Here is a 17,859-nt window from a genome sequence, read left to right on the forward strand (position 1 = left end):
GTAAAGAACCCGCCTGCCAATGCAGGAGACATAAGAGATGTGGGTTCAATCCCTGGGTCAGGAAGATTCCCTGGAGGAGGGCATGACAGCCCATTCCAGTGTTCCTGCATGGAGAATCCCAGGAACAGAAGAGCCTGGTGAGCTACAGTCCATCAGATCAGATCAGATCAGTCACTCAGTCGTGTCTGACTCTTTGCGACCCCATGAATCGCAGCACGCCAGGCCTCCCTGTCCATCACCAACTCCTGGAGTTCACTGAGACTCACGTCCATCGAGTCAGTGATGCCATCCAGCCATCTCATCCTCTGTCGTCCCCTTCTCCTCCTGCCCCCAATCCCTCCCAGCATCAGAGTCTTTTCCAATGAGTCAACTCTTCACATGAGGTGGCCAAAGTACTGGAGTTTCAGCTTTAGCATCATTCCTTCCAAAGAAATCCAAGGGCTGATCTCCTTCAGAATGGACTGGTTGGATCTCCTTGCAGTCCAAGGGACTCTCAAGAGTCTTCTCCAACACCACAGTTTAAAAGCATCAATTCTTCGGTGCTCAGCCTTCTTCACAGTCCAACTCTCACATCCATACATGACCACAGGAAAAACCATAGCCTTGACTAGACGAACCTTTGTTGGCAAAGTAATGTCTCTGCTTTTGAATATGCTATCTAGGTTGGTCATAACTTTCCTTCCAAGGAGTAAGCGTCTTTTAATTTCATGGCTGCAGTCACCATCTGCAGTGATTTTGGAGCCCAGAAAAATAAAGTCTGACACTATTTCCCCATCTATTTCGCATGAAGTGGTGTAGGATCACGTAGAGTCCATGCAATCAAACTTTGCATCTCCTGTTATGGGATAGATTGGACTTATGAACAAAGGGAAGTACATGACATCACCCATGAAGTATAATTGCCAAACGTGTTTAACGAATCTAATCATCTAAGAACGCTCTCAGGTAAATCCAGAGTGTGCAACATTCTACAAAACACCTAACCTGCATTTTTTAAAAGACCAAAAAGAAAAAAAAAAAAACAGGGGGCTGTTTTAATTATACAGAATAAATAGACTGGACAACCAAGTACAATGCTTAATTCTTGATTGGATCTTGGACCTAAAAATAAAAAACACAGCTCTGGGACAATTAATGAAACTCATATACACTACCATATCCAAAATAGATAACTAATGAGAACCTACTGTTAGCACAGGGAACTCTATTCAATACTCTATGATGACCTATATGGAAATAGAATCTAAAGAAGAGTGGATATATGTATATGTGTAACTGATTCACTCTGGTGTACGCCTAAATTAGCACAACATTGTAAATCAGTTCAGTTCAGTTCAGTCGCTCAGTCGTGTCCAACTCTTTGCAACCCCGTGGACTGCAGCACACCAGGCCTCCTTGTCCATCACCAACTCCCAGAGTTTACCCAAACTCATCTCCATTGAGTCGGTGATGCCATCCAACCATCTCATCCTCTGTCGTCCCCTTCTCCTCCTGCCTTCAATCTTTCCCAGCATCAGGGTCTTTTCAAATGAGTCAGCTCTTTGCATCAGGTGGCCAAAGTATTGGAGATTCAGCTTCAACATCAGTCCTTCCAATGAACATCCAGGACTGATTTCCTTTAGGATGGACTGGTTGGGTCTCCTTGCAGTCTAAGGGACTCTCAAGAGTCTTCTCTAGCACCACAGTTCAAAAGCATCAATTCTTTGGCACTCAGGTTTCTTTATAGTCCAACTCTCACATCCATACATGACTACTGGAAAAACCATAGCCTTGACTAGACGGACCTTTGTTGGCAAAGTAATGTCTCTGCTTTTTAATATGCTGTCTAGGTTGGTGATAACTTTCCTTCCGATGAGTAAGCATCTTTTAATTTCGTGGCTGCAATCACCATCTGCAGTGATTTTGGAGCTCCCAAAAATAAAGTCTGCCACTGTTTCCCCATCTATTTGCCATGAAGTGATGGGACTGGATACCATGACTATACTGCAATTAAAATTCATTATAAAAAATAGAAATCTAAGCTGTGTACTAGGGAGTATTATATCAATGTTAGTGCAGTTCTTTGGACATGATAATGATATTTTAGATATGTAAGAGAATGCCATTGCTCTTAAGAAGTACACATTGAGGTATATAGGGTTGAATATTACATGTGACTTAACTTCCAACTTTTTCAGCAAGAATAACAACAATGGATAAAAATGAAGAGAAAAAGCAAATATAGCAAAATATTAACAATTAGTGGAACTCATTGACGGGTATATAGGTATTTCTTGCACTAGTCTTTCAACTTTTCTATAGTAGTCAAAGTAGAAAGTAATAGGAAAATAGTTACAGTATTTTGATGATATATCCATCAAATAGATTTTGTATGGCTATTAATGTCTTTTAAGAATTTCTAAAACAGGGGTATATATTTATTTTCCCCCTTTTAAGAAATTTTAAATATTGAACAGATAAAATTTATAAATTTTGTAAGAGATATTAAAAATCACAATATAGGGAACACACCACATTCCCATCAAAATATGTTACTCTTGTTCCTTGCTCCATGCTTACATTCATCTTCTTTGAAAGGTAACCATTATGCTGAGTTTTGTGTTTATTATTTCCTTGTTTCATTTATAGTTTTGCCACGGTACAAAACTCCTAAATAGTATATTGTTTAATTTTGTATCCTTTAAATCCTTTCTCTAAGTGCATTTGTCTGTAATTTCCTTTTTATACTTGACATATGTTCCTGAGATTAATCCTGTTGTCGTGTGTAGCTGTAATTTACTAATTTTGCTGCTTTTTAGTATTCCATTATATGAATATAACACACATTTTAAGAAATTCATTTCTGCTACTGATGGACATTTAAGTTGTTTCTATTTTATTTCAAGCAGTGCTGGTACACAGGTACACAGTTTCTTGGAGTAGAATTGTTGGGGCATATATTGTGTACAACTATCAACCTTACTAAAATAATGCTACATTTTTTTCCCAAGGTGATTGGTTATATTTTACATTCCCGCCAGCAGTGTGTCTCAGTTGCAAATATTTTATATGGTTGTGCTTCTTTTTAAGTTTTTTTTTTAATTTTAAAATACTGCAAAAAAATTCACAGAAACATTGTAAATGCCAAAACTGACATTTAAAAAGAATTCCATTTATTATAGCATCAAAATGAATAAAACACTTAGGAGTATATTTGATGAAAGAAGTGTGAAACTTATCCTCTTAAAACCAGAAAATATTGTTGAAATAAAATTTAAAGGACCTAAATAAGTGGGAAGACATTGTATGTTCATGAATTGGAAGACATTAATTTTTTTATTGTTTATTTGTTTTTGGTTGCACGGGGTCTTTGTTGCCATGCGGGCTTTCTCTAGTTTCGGTGAGCAAGGGCTAATCTTCATGTGGAACGTGAACCGCTCGTTGCAGCGGCTTCTCTGGTTTCACGGCACAGGCTCTGGGCCGCTGGCTCAGTAGTTGTGGCACATGTGGCACATGGGCGCGTGCTCTGCAGCACGTGGAGTCTTTCCAGACCCCCAGGTATTGAACCCATATCCCCTACATTGGCAGATGGTTCCTATCGACTCTGCCACCAGGAAAGTCCCATTAATATTTTTAAGAATGACATTATTCCCCAAATTGATCTACAGATTCAATGCATTCCCTATCAAAATGCCAGCTGACTTTTTTGCATAAATTAACCAGCTGATGGGGAGGGAGGAGGGAGGGGGGTTCGGGATGGGGAACACATGTATACCTGTGGCGGATTCATTTTGATATTTGGCAAAACTAATACAGTTATGTAAAGTTTAAAAATAAAATAAAATTAAAAAAATAAAATAAAATAAAATAAATTTCATGTGGAAGTTCAAGGGACCCAGAATACCCAAAACAATATTTAAAAAGAAGAACAAAGTTGGAAGACTGACTGCCCCATGTTAAAACTTAATCCAAAGCTATAGTGTTTAGACATTGTGGTACTGGCATAAAGATAGACATATTAGTCAATGGGTAGAGCAGAGAGAGTCCAGAAAGAAATCTTCCTATTTATGGTCAACTGAATTTTTACCAGGTGGCCAAGACCATTCAATGGAGAAAGTAATCTTTTTGACAAATAGTGCTGGGCAACTGGATATCCACATGCAAAAGAATGAAGTTGGTGGACCTTTACCTCACAAACAAAAAGCAATAAAATGGATCAAAGACCTAAATGTAAGACCTAAAACAATAAGAAAACATGGGTGTAAACCTTCATCACTTTGGATCAAACAATGATTTCTCAGATAAGATTCCAAGAGCACCATCACCACTGCCGCTACCAACAACAACAAACAGATAGACTGGACACGGTTAGATTCCTGGGTTGCGAAGATCCCTTGGAGAAGGGAATGGCTACCCACTCCAGTATTCTGGCCTGGAGAATTCCATGGACTGTATAGTCCATGGACTTGCAAAGAGTTGGACATGACTGAGCAACTTTCACTTTCACCATCAAAATTAAAAACATTTGGGGACCTCTCTGGTGGTCCAGTGGCTAAGACTCTGCATTCCCAGTGCAGGGGCTTGGGTTCGATCCCTGGTCAGGGAACTAGATCCTTCATGCCACAATTAAGTTCTCATGTTGCAACTAAAGATCCCACAGGGTGCAACAACTACAACAGAAGAAAAGATCCCGTATGCAGCAACCAAGATTGAAAATCCCAAGTACTGCAACCAAGACCTGGTGCAGCCTAAATAAGTACATAATTTTAAAAAATTTAACAGTATTTGTCCTTCAAAGGATACCATCAAGAAAATAAAGAGAACCCACAAAATGGGAGAAATTATTTGCAAATCATATTGTGATAGGGACTTATACTATTTAAAGACCTGTTATAACTCAATAATGAAAAAACAAATAGCCTAATTAAGATATAGGTAAAGGATCTGAATGGGCAAATATCCAAAGAAGATATCCATATGACCAATGAGCACATGGAAAAATGCTCAACACCGTTAGGCAATTGGAGAAATGAAAATCAAAACCACAATGAATAAATACTACTTCACACCCACTAAGAGTGCTATAAACAAAAACAGAGAGGATAGCAAGTAATATGAAGAGAAACTGGAACTGTATTTATTGTTACTGGTGTGTAATTGCTCAGCACACAGAGGTAGAAAATATATGTATGTATATTAACCTAGGCATATATATAGCCCCCAGGCTCCTCTGTCTGTGGGATTTTCTAGGCAAAAATACTGGAGTAGGGTGCCATTTCCTTCTCCAGGGCATCTTCCCCACCCAGAGATTGAACCCTCGCCTCTTGGGTCTTCTGCATTGACAGGCAGGTTCTTTACCACTAGCGCCACCTGGGAAGCCCTATATATAGACTCAGATACCTCTTTATTTCTATATCTATATACTGATCTTGCCAATTCCATATGAACACTGCAAGATGCTTTTTATATTTTTATTGGAGTATAATTGCTTTACAATGTTGTGTTAGTTTCAGCCGTACAAAGACGTGAATCAGCTATATATATATATATATATATATATCCTCTCCCTCTTGGACCTCCCTCCATATGCAATGGAATATTGCACAGTCAAAAAGAGGCACAAAATTGGGTCATTTGTAGAGATGTGGATGGACCTGGGGTCTGTCATACAGAGTGAAGCAAGGTTCCTTTTAGTCCTTCTTGTGTCTTTATTTGTGACTTCTTTCTCCGACAGGGGAACCTAGTTCTTGTTATCTACAATACACATATTCACTTCTTTGATTTTTTTTTTCTAGAAGTTATGCAATTGCCAACCCACACTGATTTATTTTACTTAGAGTTGCTCTTGTCATGCTCACCTTTTCAGGATGGTGATGTTCAGTTTCATTTGTTACCATTTGGATTCCGTGTTGCCTGCCTCTCCTCCTTTCTGACTCCACTGTCCCATCCCCATTCCATTCTTGATTAACTTTTTTCTGTGGTTTTAAGAGCCAAAGTTATACAAGGTGGTACATTCAGAGAAGCGTCCCTTCCCTCCTCATACTTACCCATTTTCATTCTCACTTCTTTACACCGCTTTCCCATCCACTCTCCTACTGGTAACCAATCTCTTTAGTTTCTGGTTTATCCTTCTTGAATTTGCTTTGCAGAAATGCTAACATACGTAAGTCTGTCTTTCATCTACTTCTTCCTTACAATTATATTGTTTTTTAAAAAATTTTATTAACTTGATATGCTTCCATTTTATATGCTTCTTATTTGTATTTCCTTTTTTATTAATGAGATTGAACATCTTTTCAGATGTGTATTGGCCATTTGGGTTTCTTCTAGGAAATGCCTGCTCAAGTTTTTTTGCCCTTCTTGGATTTATAGGAGCACTTTCTCTATTCTGAATACTAATCCTTTTTAGAAATACTAGTTATAGATTTGGAAGGCTTGTATTTTTGTTTATAACATCTTTGATGAATGAACTTAAATGAATCTTAAAGTTTATCTATCCTTTGGCCTTTTGTGTTTAAGAAATCCTTTATGGGGTCCACACTTATTCTCCTTCATTGTCTCGTAAAAGTTTTAAAGTTTTGTCTTTCACATTTAATCCACCTGAATTTCTTTTTTTTTAAATATCAAGTAAGGTAAGAGCCAATATTCTTTTTTCTTCAGTGCTGATTATTAAAGAGTTCATTCTTTACCACTGATGTACATTGCAAGCTTTATCATAAATCAGGTTTTTACATGCATGGGGGTTTGTTTTCAGGGTTTGTCCCATGCCAAAACATGGGGCAAATACATAATAATTTTGTATACAAAATAATACAGCTGATAATTCTTGGTCTCTGGGTAGATAGATCTCTCCCACCTTTTCTACTTCAGAGCTGCCTTGACTATTCTTGGTTTTTTGCTCTGCCATATACATTTTAAAATAATTTTAACTATATTTTATGATATAGTTCTATTTAAGTTTTCTTTAATGTCATTAATAGTTTCATTTTCTCCACAAAGGTCTTACATATCTTTTATAAGCTTTATTCCTAAATAGTATTTTTTTGACATCATTGAAAATGGTTTTTTAAAAATACATTTCCTGTTTGCTTTTGGTATATAGAAATCCAACTAATTTTTATAAATTGATTTTGAATCCATCAACTTAACTGAATTCTTATTAATTAATTTATCTGTGGATGATTTTGTATTTGCTACCAAAATGTATTATTAGTAAAGAATGATAGTTTTGTTTCTTTCTCTTTTGTTTTTGAGTAATTGATCCATTTATTTCTAAATTTAGTAGATGCACAAGAAACTTTTATTGAGTTGAGATAAAATGCCTGTAATAGTGCCATTAACACCTCCTGAAAGAGACCCTCTGAAGGAAGAGACCATACCCATTTTTGTTTTACATTTACTAAGGAGAAGCTGTGAAGGGAGAAAGGAATTAGACTGGAATATTAAATTATATTCTGTTTACATTTTAATATACATGGTGTAAGACCACCAGCTTCTATGAAAGGATAAATACTGTATCATTAGACTGGTTGTGGATGGTTTTATTTCTCACTTTGCAGTTATAGGTGAAAAAGGTCAGGATATACAATTGCAAAATATGAGCTAGGTAGAAGAATATCATTAAAAAAAAAAAAACAGGAAGAGATGCACAAAAATGTTTGCAGTTCTTATTTCGAGTTAAAGAATCATGGATGATTTTTTTCTTCTTTTTTAATATATCTCTATACTTTCCAGTTTTCCCAAGATGAGTATCTATGAAATGAGTATCATTTCATAACCAGGAAAGAAACAAAACTTAACACTAAAAGCAAGTCTAAAACAAAATTTAAAGGTAAGGATGATCTACTAAAAATGTCCAGTTAGAGCTAAAACAATCAAGAACGTCTGATGTGCCTCCTTCCACCCAGACACACCACTGCAGAGCCAGCTGGCTGCACAGACTAACACACCATGTTATGTCTAAGAGAACAACCTCGGAGATGCGTGGAACTTTACCTTTCCATTAAGGGCATGTACGGACCTGATGTGAAAAAGTCATACACAGTTGGTCTTAATTTCATTTGTCTTGAAATGTGATCAACTCAATTATCCACAAGATGTATTTTTCCTTTTCGTGAATCATTTATCACGTTTTCATATTTAGAGATTTTTAACTTGCACTGCTTGTTTCCTAAGGATAAACTTAGGAAATACAGGCTAATTTTCGGCTGGCTCTACTCTCCCCATTTTTACAAAAAGGAAACAGAAGCCCCCAGAGATTAAGTAGGTCCTTTCTCTGTGCCTCTGCTCAGCTCCTCCCTTCAAAGGGCTTTGTCTCTCATCATATACTTATCAAAAATATCCATCTTCTCCGTCATAAGATCCATGAGATTAAGATCTTTGTCCTGCCCTCCTGTGTATCCCCAAGCCTAGCACAGTACCTGACATAGTACCTGATACATAATAGATGTTGAATAAACCTCTACTGAATGTTAAATACACTTTATGAGCAGTTCACTTTCCAAAAAATCAGGCTACCTGCCAAATTAAATCTGATTGATGGCTTTTGGAAATAGTCACAACAGCTTTTGACTACATTTGGGTGGAAATTGAAAACAATCTCTGAGTAAAGAAAAAAGTTAGAAAAAAGTTTTAAAATCTTTGACTAATGAAAAAAGTTTGAAAGCAAAATTACCTTTCTGTTCACCTTTTCCAGTATAGTGAATGTTTCATATTGTAAAACATTTTTCTTACTTTCCTTTATACCATTTAGAGCTGTTAGTATTATGGCATCTAGATGCTAAGTGCATGTCGTTGTTAATTGAGCTGGTTTTATATGAAAAAGATTGATTAGTGAAACTAAGTCAACATAATTTGTAAAAGTCTCTTCCATTTCCCTTGTTTATCTTTCTTAATTTAAAACTTTTTTCCACACAGTTGGGACTGATGGATATGGCTGATTATTGGATGTTAAATGAATATGCTTGGAAGATCATATCTAACCCCCAAATGTGACATATCTAACCCCAGATCAGTCTTCTGGTTCCTCCTCAGAGGGTCATAGGCTTGAGTCACAAGGTCCTCCTCTCAGAGGGCTGAGTGGGGGTGGGCGACGGAGTGCTGTGCCCTCTTGTTTGAGGGCAGTATTTTTCCCAGCTCTATTGAGCCATAATGAACATATTGTGTAAGTTTAAGGTATACAATGTGATGTTTTAATGCATGTATATATTGTGAAACGTTCACCATGGTAAGGTTAGTAAATACATCCTTCACCTCACATAATTACCACTTTGTCTATTCATTTTAAAGGCGGATTTGGTGTTTTAATTACAACAGCTTCTTGCGCCTAGACCTATTTTAGATGTTTGTATATAGAAGTAATTTTACTATAGACAGAGATAATGATACAGTATTAAAGTTGTACAGTTTCTAACATTTTGAAAAGATAGTTTTCTTGAGTAATTCAGTGCATTCTTTTGATTTGGCACATAATCCCACTTTCATTGAGGTCGTCCCATACTTTGTATACTGTGCAACATTGGCATTGTATAAAACGAGTAAAATACCACCTTAAGAAAGCTCATGATCTGCCTGTGGTATCTTTGGACATTACATTTTATTTTCCTTTTTTTCTTATATGTGTTATGTTGCTAAATTTGGGGTAAGGAAAACTTGCACTGTTATATTAATTTGGCCAAAAGCTGTAGCCCAAAGCTTCATTTTATTCCCCGCAGTGGCCTATAGTAGCTTTTAGCTGAGCACTTCACATAGAAATAGAATTTGATTGGACAGAGGTCTCATTATTCAAGCTTCTACTTAATGTATCAGATTGGTCCCTGGTATCATTTGTACATGGTATGGGAGGTCAAGTGTGGTATTCTAAAGAAAAGGAAAGCTGATATTTCCTCCTCAAATGGTGGTGGACAATATGGAAAAGGAAAGCTATCCACTCTGTAAATCTCTCTATATATGGTTAGTACTCAGTAAATCAGTTGACACTAAAGTTTATCTCATAGATATGCACGTAAAAAAAGATAATTTCTGTTTTCTTCTTGGCAGGTGTCCTTGTAGACTTGGGTCTGGAGGAAAATGGGACAGCCTGCCAGAGAGCAGAGAAATATGTTGTTCGTCTAGACAATGAGATACAAACCAAGTTTGAAGTTTTTATGAGAAGGGTGAAGCAGAACCCATACACGCTGTTTGTGCTAGTCCATGACAACTCCCATGTGGAACTAACGAGGTGATTGCTTCAGAGTGAGCAAATACAATATTCTTCTCCAACAGTAATGGTTATGTAATAAATGATTTAAAAGGTGGTAATTTGAAAGCCCAGAGACCCCACCGTTTGGCATCTTCTCATGGCTAACTCGTTCCTGCCCTTTCCTTGCTCTCCCAGTGTTTCTTACTGCTTTAATGTTGATGTTAACTATACTGTGGATGAATTTTCAAAAATTCAAAATTTCAAGTTCCTGTTAAAATTCCCTCTTAAGAGCATCTTGGGACTTGGCTGCTCCAGGGAAAGGGTGACAGCAAGGAGGAGCTGGTGAGCGGCCTCACAGAAGGTCCACATGCTTTCCTGTCGCCTCCTTTCTTCCTCCTTGGTTCTTCTCCTTCCCTCCCTTTCCGGGCCCTCTTTCCCTTCCTCTCCTGCTATTTCTCCTCCTCCTTACCTTTCTCTCTTCCCTCTTCCCTTTAACAGCAGTAGGGATGCCACTTCAGTGATCTGAGAGCATTTTCAGAATCTTCCACAATTTACCAGTTTAAACAAGAGAACATTCTCTTTATCGGCTTTTTAATGAAAGAGTAGTATGGTGGTGTGATGGAGTCAGATCAAATCACAGTACTTATCTGGTAGGGGGTATCTTTGTTGCTATGGATTGAAAAAAGCAAAAAGCTTTTTTTTTTAAGAGAAAATAGTTATCACATATTACATATCATGGTTTGTCTGAACCAGGTAGGGAGAGGGAAATTTTAGCATCCTCAAGCACTCACAGACTTTCTTTCCTCGGGACACACTGAGGTTAGGAATCTGGATTTTGTTTTTTGATCTATGATAGAGATGTTAGAATTATAAAAGCACGTGTTCAGAAGCTAGAATGTGCTTGGTACTCCACAATCTGATCTAGAGCCCTAGGCAGGTGTAAGTAAGATCTTGCATAACTTGTTAGATTTGCAAAGAAGGACAGAGGGGTGAGAAGAGGGTAGGAAAGGTAAAGAAAAGAAATTTTGCCCACATCCTGTTCAGTTACTGCTTGTGTTCTACTAGCAGAAATAGCTCACTGACCTTATATACCTCATCTTTGAAACCTCTGAGGGTTTCACACTGAATCTCTCTGTTTAATTCTCATGGGCATTGAGATTACTTCTTTGACTATATATATATATATATATATAGTTTTGAGGTTGCATGGAAACCTGGTATATCCACATTGAACGGAACAAAGATATAAAAGTGTTGGTCGTGGGGCGGGGGCAGGAGGAGCCCTCTCCATGGTCTAGCAGCCTCAAGGGAAGAAGGAAAGTGTATTAACACAGCAAGGATTCCTTGTCATTTGGGGAATCTCTCTAGGGGCACAGATCATTGCTCAGTTATAAGCATCATTTTTTGATGGAGAGCTCTCTTACACTGGTGGGGCTTTCAAACTAAAATGATCCACCTCAAGCTACAGATTTGGATATCTTTGGCTTGGATAATGGAGTTTAGACTTCAAGGTGTATCAGGGACAAACTGAAAAAGGAAAAAAAAAAATTCCCTGAAAGCTGTCTGAAAGGGGTAAGAAAGAGGGTTATTTCTGCTCTTCCACATCAAACGCTGGTTGTTTCTACTGCTGCTCTCAGTTAATAAGAACTGAAAAAAATAAGAGCTAAGACATGACCTCTATTTTGCTCTCTGATTGTGCATCTAGTCACTTAAATGAGGAGGTGTTAATGTGACTTTCAATGTCTCTACAGTGTCATGTCGGGCTCTTTGTCACATGGTGAGCCCGGCCATGGATTGGCTGACAGGGTCATTAACGGCAGAGAGGTTCTGGAAGCTTTCAACCTCCTGGTGCTCCAGGTCACCTCCTGTCCATACACTCTGCAGACCCAACAGTCTCGAATCAGCACCAGCAACGAGGTGCACTGGATGCAGCTGGACAGCACAGTGAGTCTCTTCCCTGCCTTCTGCCAGGCATGTTCCCAGTCCCCTCGGGAGCAGAACAGCATCAGAAAACATGGTCAAAAGCCTTACGGGTGCTTTAGCTTCTTAAAGTTCCATATACTTACAATTAGTATTCACTAAATGCTAAAGAATGGGCTTCCCAGGTGACTCTGGTAAAGAATCCGCCTGCCAATGCAGGAGACTTTGGTTTTAATCCCTGGGTTGGAAAAAGCCCCTGGAGAAGGAAATGGCAACCCACTCCAGTATTGTTGCCTGGAGAATCCCGTGGACAGAGCAGCCTGGTGGGCTACAGTAAAGAGTCAGACACGACTTAGTGACTAAACAATAAGAACAACGAAAGCTAGTGAATAGTGTTCTCTATAAATTTGTTTCGGTGGGCTCTACTTTAGGTTATCATGCAGATACAAAACTATCCACCTGTGTAGTTTGTCCCCCTAAAATGTAATGTGGTCTGACATAATCATCAATATCCTGGATTAGTTCTGTGCTTTTGAATGATTCATTCTGAGACTTCCCTAGTGGTTCAGTTGTTCAGGCTGTCTTCCAGTACAGGGCATGTGGGTTCCATCCCTGGTCAGATAGCTAATGCCTTGTGGCCAAAAAACGGAAACATAAAACAGAAGCAATACTGTAACAAATTCAATAAAGACTTTAAAAACTCCACATCAAAAAAAAAGAGAGAGAGACACACACACAGAGAAAACTGATTGGTGGTTGCCAGTTGGTGGGGGCTGGAGGGCAGACAAAATGGGTGAAGGTGGTCAAAAGGCACCAAAATCCAGTTATAAAATGAATGAGTTCTGGGGACATAATGTACAGGAAGGTGACAATAGTTCATAACACTCTACCGTCCATTTGAAAATTGCTCAGAGAGTAGATCTTAAAGTTCTCACCACAAGAAAAAAAGAATTACAACCGTGTGTGGTGATGGGTGGATGTTAACTAAACTTGGTGTGGTGATAATTTCACCACATATGCAGATAGCAGATTATTATGTTGTACACCTGAAACTAATGTAATGTTCATGTCAATTATACTTCAATAGTTTTAAAAAAGAAAAAAATCAAGTTATACACCCTGGGTGTTAGTCACTCAGTCGTGTCTGACTCTTTTGCAACCCCAGAGACTGTATGTAGCCCACTAGGCTCCTCTGTCCATGGGATTCTCCAGACAAGAATACTGGAGTGGGTTGCCATTTCCTTCTCCAACATATACACCTTAACTAAATACAATTTTTATTTGTAAAAACAAAATGACAAACATAAAAAAAAGAAAAGAAAAACAAAGTAGAATAAGACAATCGCAAAAAACCAAAGTGCTCTGTGGGTTGAAGGAGGGAAAGTGCCATCTATTTGAGAGCATCGGGAATGGTGACATGAAGGACAGTGCATGGGGTGGGCTCTGGAGGAGAGGAAGGACAGAGCAGACACTGCAGACAGCAGTCAGCAGGGCAGGGCCGTAGAGGAGGAAGCACCAGGCGTTTTTCAGAGAATACTTCGTGGGATTAAATGAAACCTGAAAACATACATATGGAATCTTTGAGACCAGGCTGGGAAAGCTTACACTCGTTACACGTCGGTGAACAGTTCTTTAGCAAGGGCACAGGATTATTAGAAATAGCAGAACCTACTCTTTTTCTTTTTTGGCTGTGCACGCAGTTTGCAGGATCTTAGTTCCCCGATCAAGGATTGAACCCAGGCCATTGCAGTAAAAGTGCTGATTCCTAACCACTGGACCACCAGGGAACCCCCAGAATATGCATAATTCTTGTATTTTTAGGTTCACAATTACTCACAATTCACAATTATTCAATGTTAATGTTCAGCTCTGTGAATTTTGACGCACTGAACATACCCGTGGAACCAGCACCCAGATGAAAAACCAGAACATGAGCTTCCCTCCAGAGGCCAGGCACTCTGTCGCCAGAGGGAGGCACTCTTCTGGCTTGGTTTGCCTCATTTTGAATGTTATATAAATGGAATTGTGCAATAGGCATGGGCTTTCCAGGTGGCGCTAGTGGTAAAGAACCTGCCTGCCAGTGCAGGAGATGGAAGAGATTCGGGATTGCTCCCTAGGTTGGGAAGATCCCCTGGAAGAGGAAATGGCAGCCCACTCCAGTATTCTACCTGGAGCATCCCATGGACAGAGAAGCCTAGCGGGCTGCAGTCCACAGGGTCACGAAGAGTTGGACACGACTGAAGTGAGGCAGACATGCAGTAGGCACTCTGTTATATATAGCTTCTTTTGCTCAACATTGTGAGATTCTTTTATATTTTACATGAGTCGTGAAACACTCATTCTTTCGGTTGTATACAGGTTACGCTGGGTGACTCACCACAGTTGATTTATTCATCCTATTCACTGATTTCAGTTGCTGCTTTGAGCATTCTAGCTCATGCCTTTTAGTAGACATCTGTATACACTTTTGTTGGGTATGTATCTGGGAGTGAAATTGCTGAGTGCAGAGTTCAGCTTTAGTGGATACTAAGAGGCTGCATTTTAAGGCAATTTATTAACTATAAGAGGTCAAGTCAAAGAGATTAGAAAGGTGGGGGTGAGTCATCTGGCTTCTCTGATAATTCAGGTTCGAATGAACGAGTACCTCAATCAGAATAGAGGTGCTGGCAATAAAGAGGATGGAAGAAATGGTAACTTTTCTAGGATTTGTTTTTTGAGGAAGAGGGAAAAAGCAGAGATATTTTTAAGATGATGCCTTTAGTGGGAAAAGAGAAGACAGAAGAGCAGCAGACCTGCGTGTGGAGGGCAGACAAGACAGATGTGAACTGAGTGGAGGCCAGGCAAGTGCACCGTAGCAAACACAGAGCTGGGGTAGGAACGGGGACTTTATGCTGAGGCTTTGGAATATTTTTTCAGGAATGCTGACCACTGACCGAAGCAGCTGGTGTAGATAAAATCATGGAAGAAAATAATGAAGAGAATGGCAGAGAGGGCAGCGAGGCCAAGGACTGAGGGTTTGGCCTCAGGAGTCCTTGGTCACCTTCCAGGGAACAGCGTCCACAGAGCAGAGGGTTGAGCTGGAGCAAAAGCAGAGATGGCAGCACAAAGACAGGGAGTGCTAAGCTCAGGGTCACTGAGGGGCTGGGCTCTGGGAGCGGAGATTTTTTTTTTTTAAGCAAAGGAACATTTTCCCCAAAGATACAAGAATTCAGTAAATCATGTCACTTATGATTTGTGGTGCTGGGGGAGCCCAGTAGCTCTAGTTCTTCAAATCCTGCTAGCTCCAGGTGGTTCTAAGTCATCTGTGTAACAAGCTGCCCCTATCATTTTGCTAAGAAAAAAGAAAGAGAAGGGAAAAAAAAAAAATGAAAGCATTTTATTCAGATCTTCTCACTTTTTAATTGGATTGGGGGGATTGCTGTTGAGTTATATGAGCTCTTTATGGATATTGGCTATTAACCCCTCATCAGGTAAATGGTTTGCAAGTGTTTTCTGCTATTCAGTAGGTTGCCTCTTCATTTTGTTTCCTTTGCTGTGCAGAAGCTTTTTAGTTTGATATAGTCCCACTTGCTTATTCACAATTTTTTCTAATTTTCAGGCAATAACCTGTTACAGGTCCCTCCCCGCCCCGCCCCTGAAAATCAGACACCTTGTGCCCTGCCCTCACTGGGCTTTGCTCTGTGTTTTGAACCAGGAGGACGTGAGCTGTGAGGAGAAGCTGTACTTCGGCCTGAACGAGTACAGTAAATCTCTGCAGTGGGGAATCACAAGCCCCCTTCTGAGATGTGACGATACATTTGAAAAAATGGTGAACACGCTCTTGGAGAGGTAAATAAGGACCTTCAGCCTTGTCTTTAGCTGTTGTTGTTTGTCTGAACATGCCAAACGTCTTTCTGTCAGAGTCACAGGGAGTTTTGGTGGAGCCCAGGCTATGCAAATGACACTCAAGAGCAGAATAAATATAGCCTGTCTTGACATGACCTTTCACTCAGCTGGGTTTTCTATCATCATCCAGGACCAGCAAAGGAATCCAGTGACCCCGAGTGGGAAGGATAACCACCTTCCGTGCTCTGAATCATCTCCCAGGCAGGTCCACAGCTGCACCCAGAGATGATGCAGGCAGAGAGGGATTGGCTTATTAGAAGCCATTCCTCTGGGGTCTGGCCTCCCCCTCCCCACCATGCACCCCACACTTTTCTCCTCTTGTCTACCACAGGCAATCACCCTCAGTAAAGAAATGAAACTTTACTATGAGAGACTTGAAGTGTAAACTGGAGAACACTAAAGAATAATCAGATTGTTTGAGCTCAGTTCCAAGTGGCCCTCTTCCAGTCCCCGACTTTGGAGTAAAGTCTTACGACTCTGTCTCCTTTTTCTTCCTCAATTTCAAGTCAAACGCTGGAAGAGCAAAGGGATTTTCTGTTTTGTTTGTTCATTTTTTTTTCCCCTCTCTGATCTTTAACTACAGACTCAAAAAAAAGAGGCATAAGAATTTAACCTAATAGGGAATTCCACAGCAGTCCAGTGGTTAGGACCGTGATTCAATCTGTGGTTGGGGAACTGAGATCCCTCAAGCTGGGCATGGCCAAAAAAAATAAAAGAATTTAACCTAGTAGAGGTTCCTCCCTGTCCTCCACTACAGTATTCTGTCTGATCACCCAGTGATGGGGCAGTCAGGCACTCTGCGATGAGATGCATTCTTATTTTTAGTAGCTCTAGTTCTTAACACTGTCTCTCATCGATCACAACCCATCTATTTAAAAGCTGCCCTATAAGATTGCTAAGAAAAAGAAATAAAGATGATCAGGGAGAAACGTCCTACCCAGCAAGTTATTGGGCGGTGTCAGGAAAAGGAACAGGCTTGCAGTGGGATTTTGTACTTTCGCAGCTGTTGGGTTTGAGAAGACGTAACAGACACTGTGATGTTAATCCCCTCATGGCACCTGTGATCTGAGATTTCTAAAACCACCTCATGAGTCTCCCTTCTAAGTGTTCCCCAGCCTCCTGTTCTATCCACCAGCTTGGAACCTATCTTTTCTTTCAGTAACATCTTGGAGTTTTATAACTCATATTTTAATGGACAGTCCCATCAGCTCCTATACAACTTTTGTAATCCTTACAAAAACTATGATTACAATTGAATACAAAAAAAAAAATTGGGAAAACTATTCACTTCTAAATTCATAGCTCTTTCAGTGTAAAATTTAAATGCCTGCATGTCAGATAGTAAAGAATCTGCCTGCAATGCGGGAGACCTGAGTTCATTCCCTGGGTTGGGAAAATCCCCTGGAAAAGGGATTGGCAACCCACTCCAGTATTCCTGCTTGGAGAATTCCATGGACAGAGGAGTCTGGTGGGCCACAGTCCATGGGGTCACAAAGAGTCAGACACGACTGAGCAACTAACACTTTCACTTTTCATATCAAAGTTACCCTTCGATCTAACTTTGGTTTTTGTACATGCCGCAGCGAAAAAAAACAGTAAGCCTTAAACTTGGATCATCTGTGCTCACTTCCTCCAGCCCAGGTCCCCCAGGCTCATAATAGCTATGATTTACTGAACACTTGAATGGACTGGTTCAGGAGGACCGATGGAACTAAAGGAGTTCTTTACTTTTCCCCAGTCTACTAAATCTGTACCACTTGAGAAGACATTGTCAAAGAACTGAATAAAATCCGCACTCTTGTCTCACTGACTGGATGATCTTAGGCAAGTAGCTGAATTTCTCCCAGTCTTTAAATCAGCATCCTTCCATGAGAAAGTGAATCAGAACCCAGGGA

At 39.7% G+C, this 17,859-nt stretch overlaps 1 protein-coding gene across 8 annotated transcripts in view; it reads left to right on the forward strand.

Moving 5' to 3' along the window:
• Positions 1 to 17,859, forward strand: part of GREB1L (GREB1 like retinoic acid receptor coactivator) — a 246,922-nt gene that overhangs the window by 197,202 nt on the left and 31,861 nt on the right. For all 8 annotated transcript variants that reach the window (XM_044934471.2, XM_025273445.2, XM_025273447.2 and 5 more), the window contains 3 exons: positions 10,018 to 10,198; positions 11,911 to 12,103; positions 15,774 to 15,907. In XM_044934471.2, the coding sequence (XP_044790406.1) occupies positions 10,018 to 10,198; positions 11,911 to 12,103; positions 15,774 to 15,907 (508 nt within the window). The remainder of the gene's footprint in view (positions 1 to 10,017; positions 10,199 to 11,910; positions 12,104 to 15,773; positions 15,908 to 17,859) is intronic.

Source organism: Bubalus bubalis, chromosome 22, assembly GCF_019923935.1.
Source record: "Bubalus bubalis isolate 160015118507 breed Murrah chromosome 22, NDDB_SH_1, whole genome shotgun sequence".
Lineage (NCBI taxonomy): Eukaryota > Metazoa > Chordata > Mammalia > Artiodactyla > Bovidae > Bubalus > Bubalus bubalis.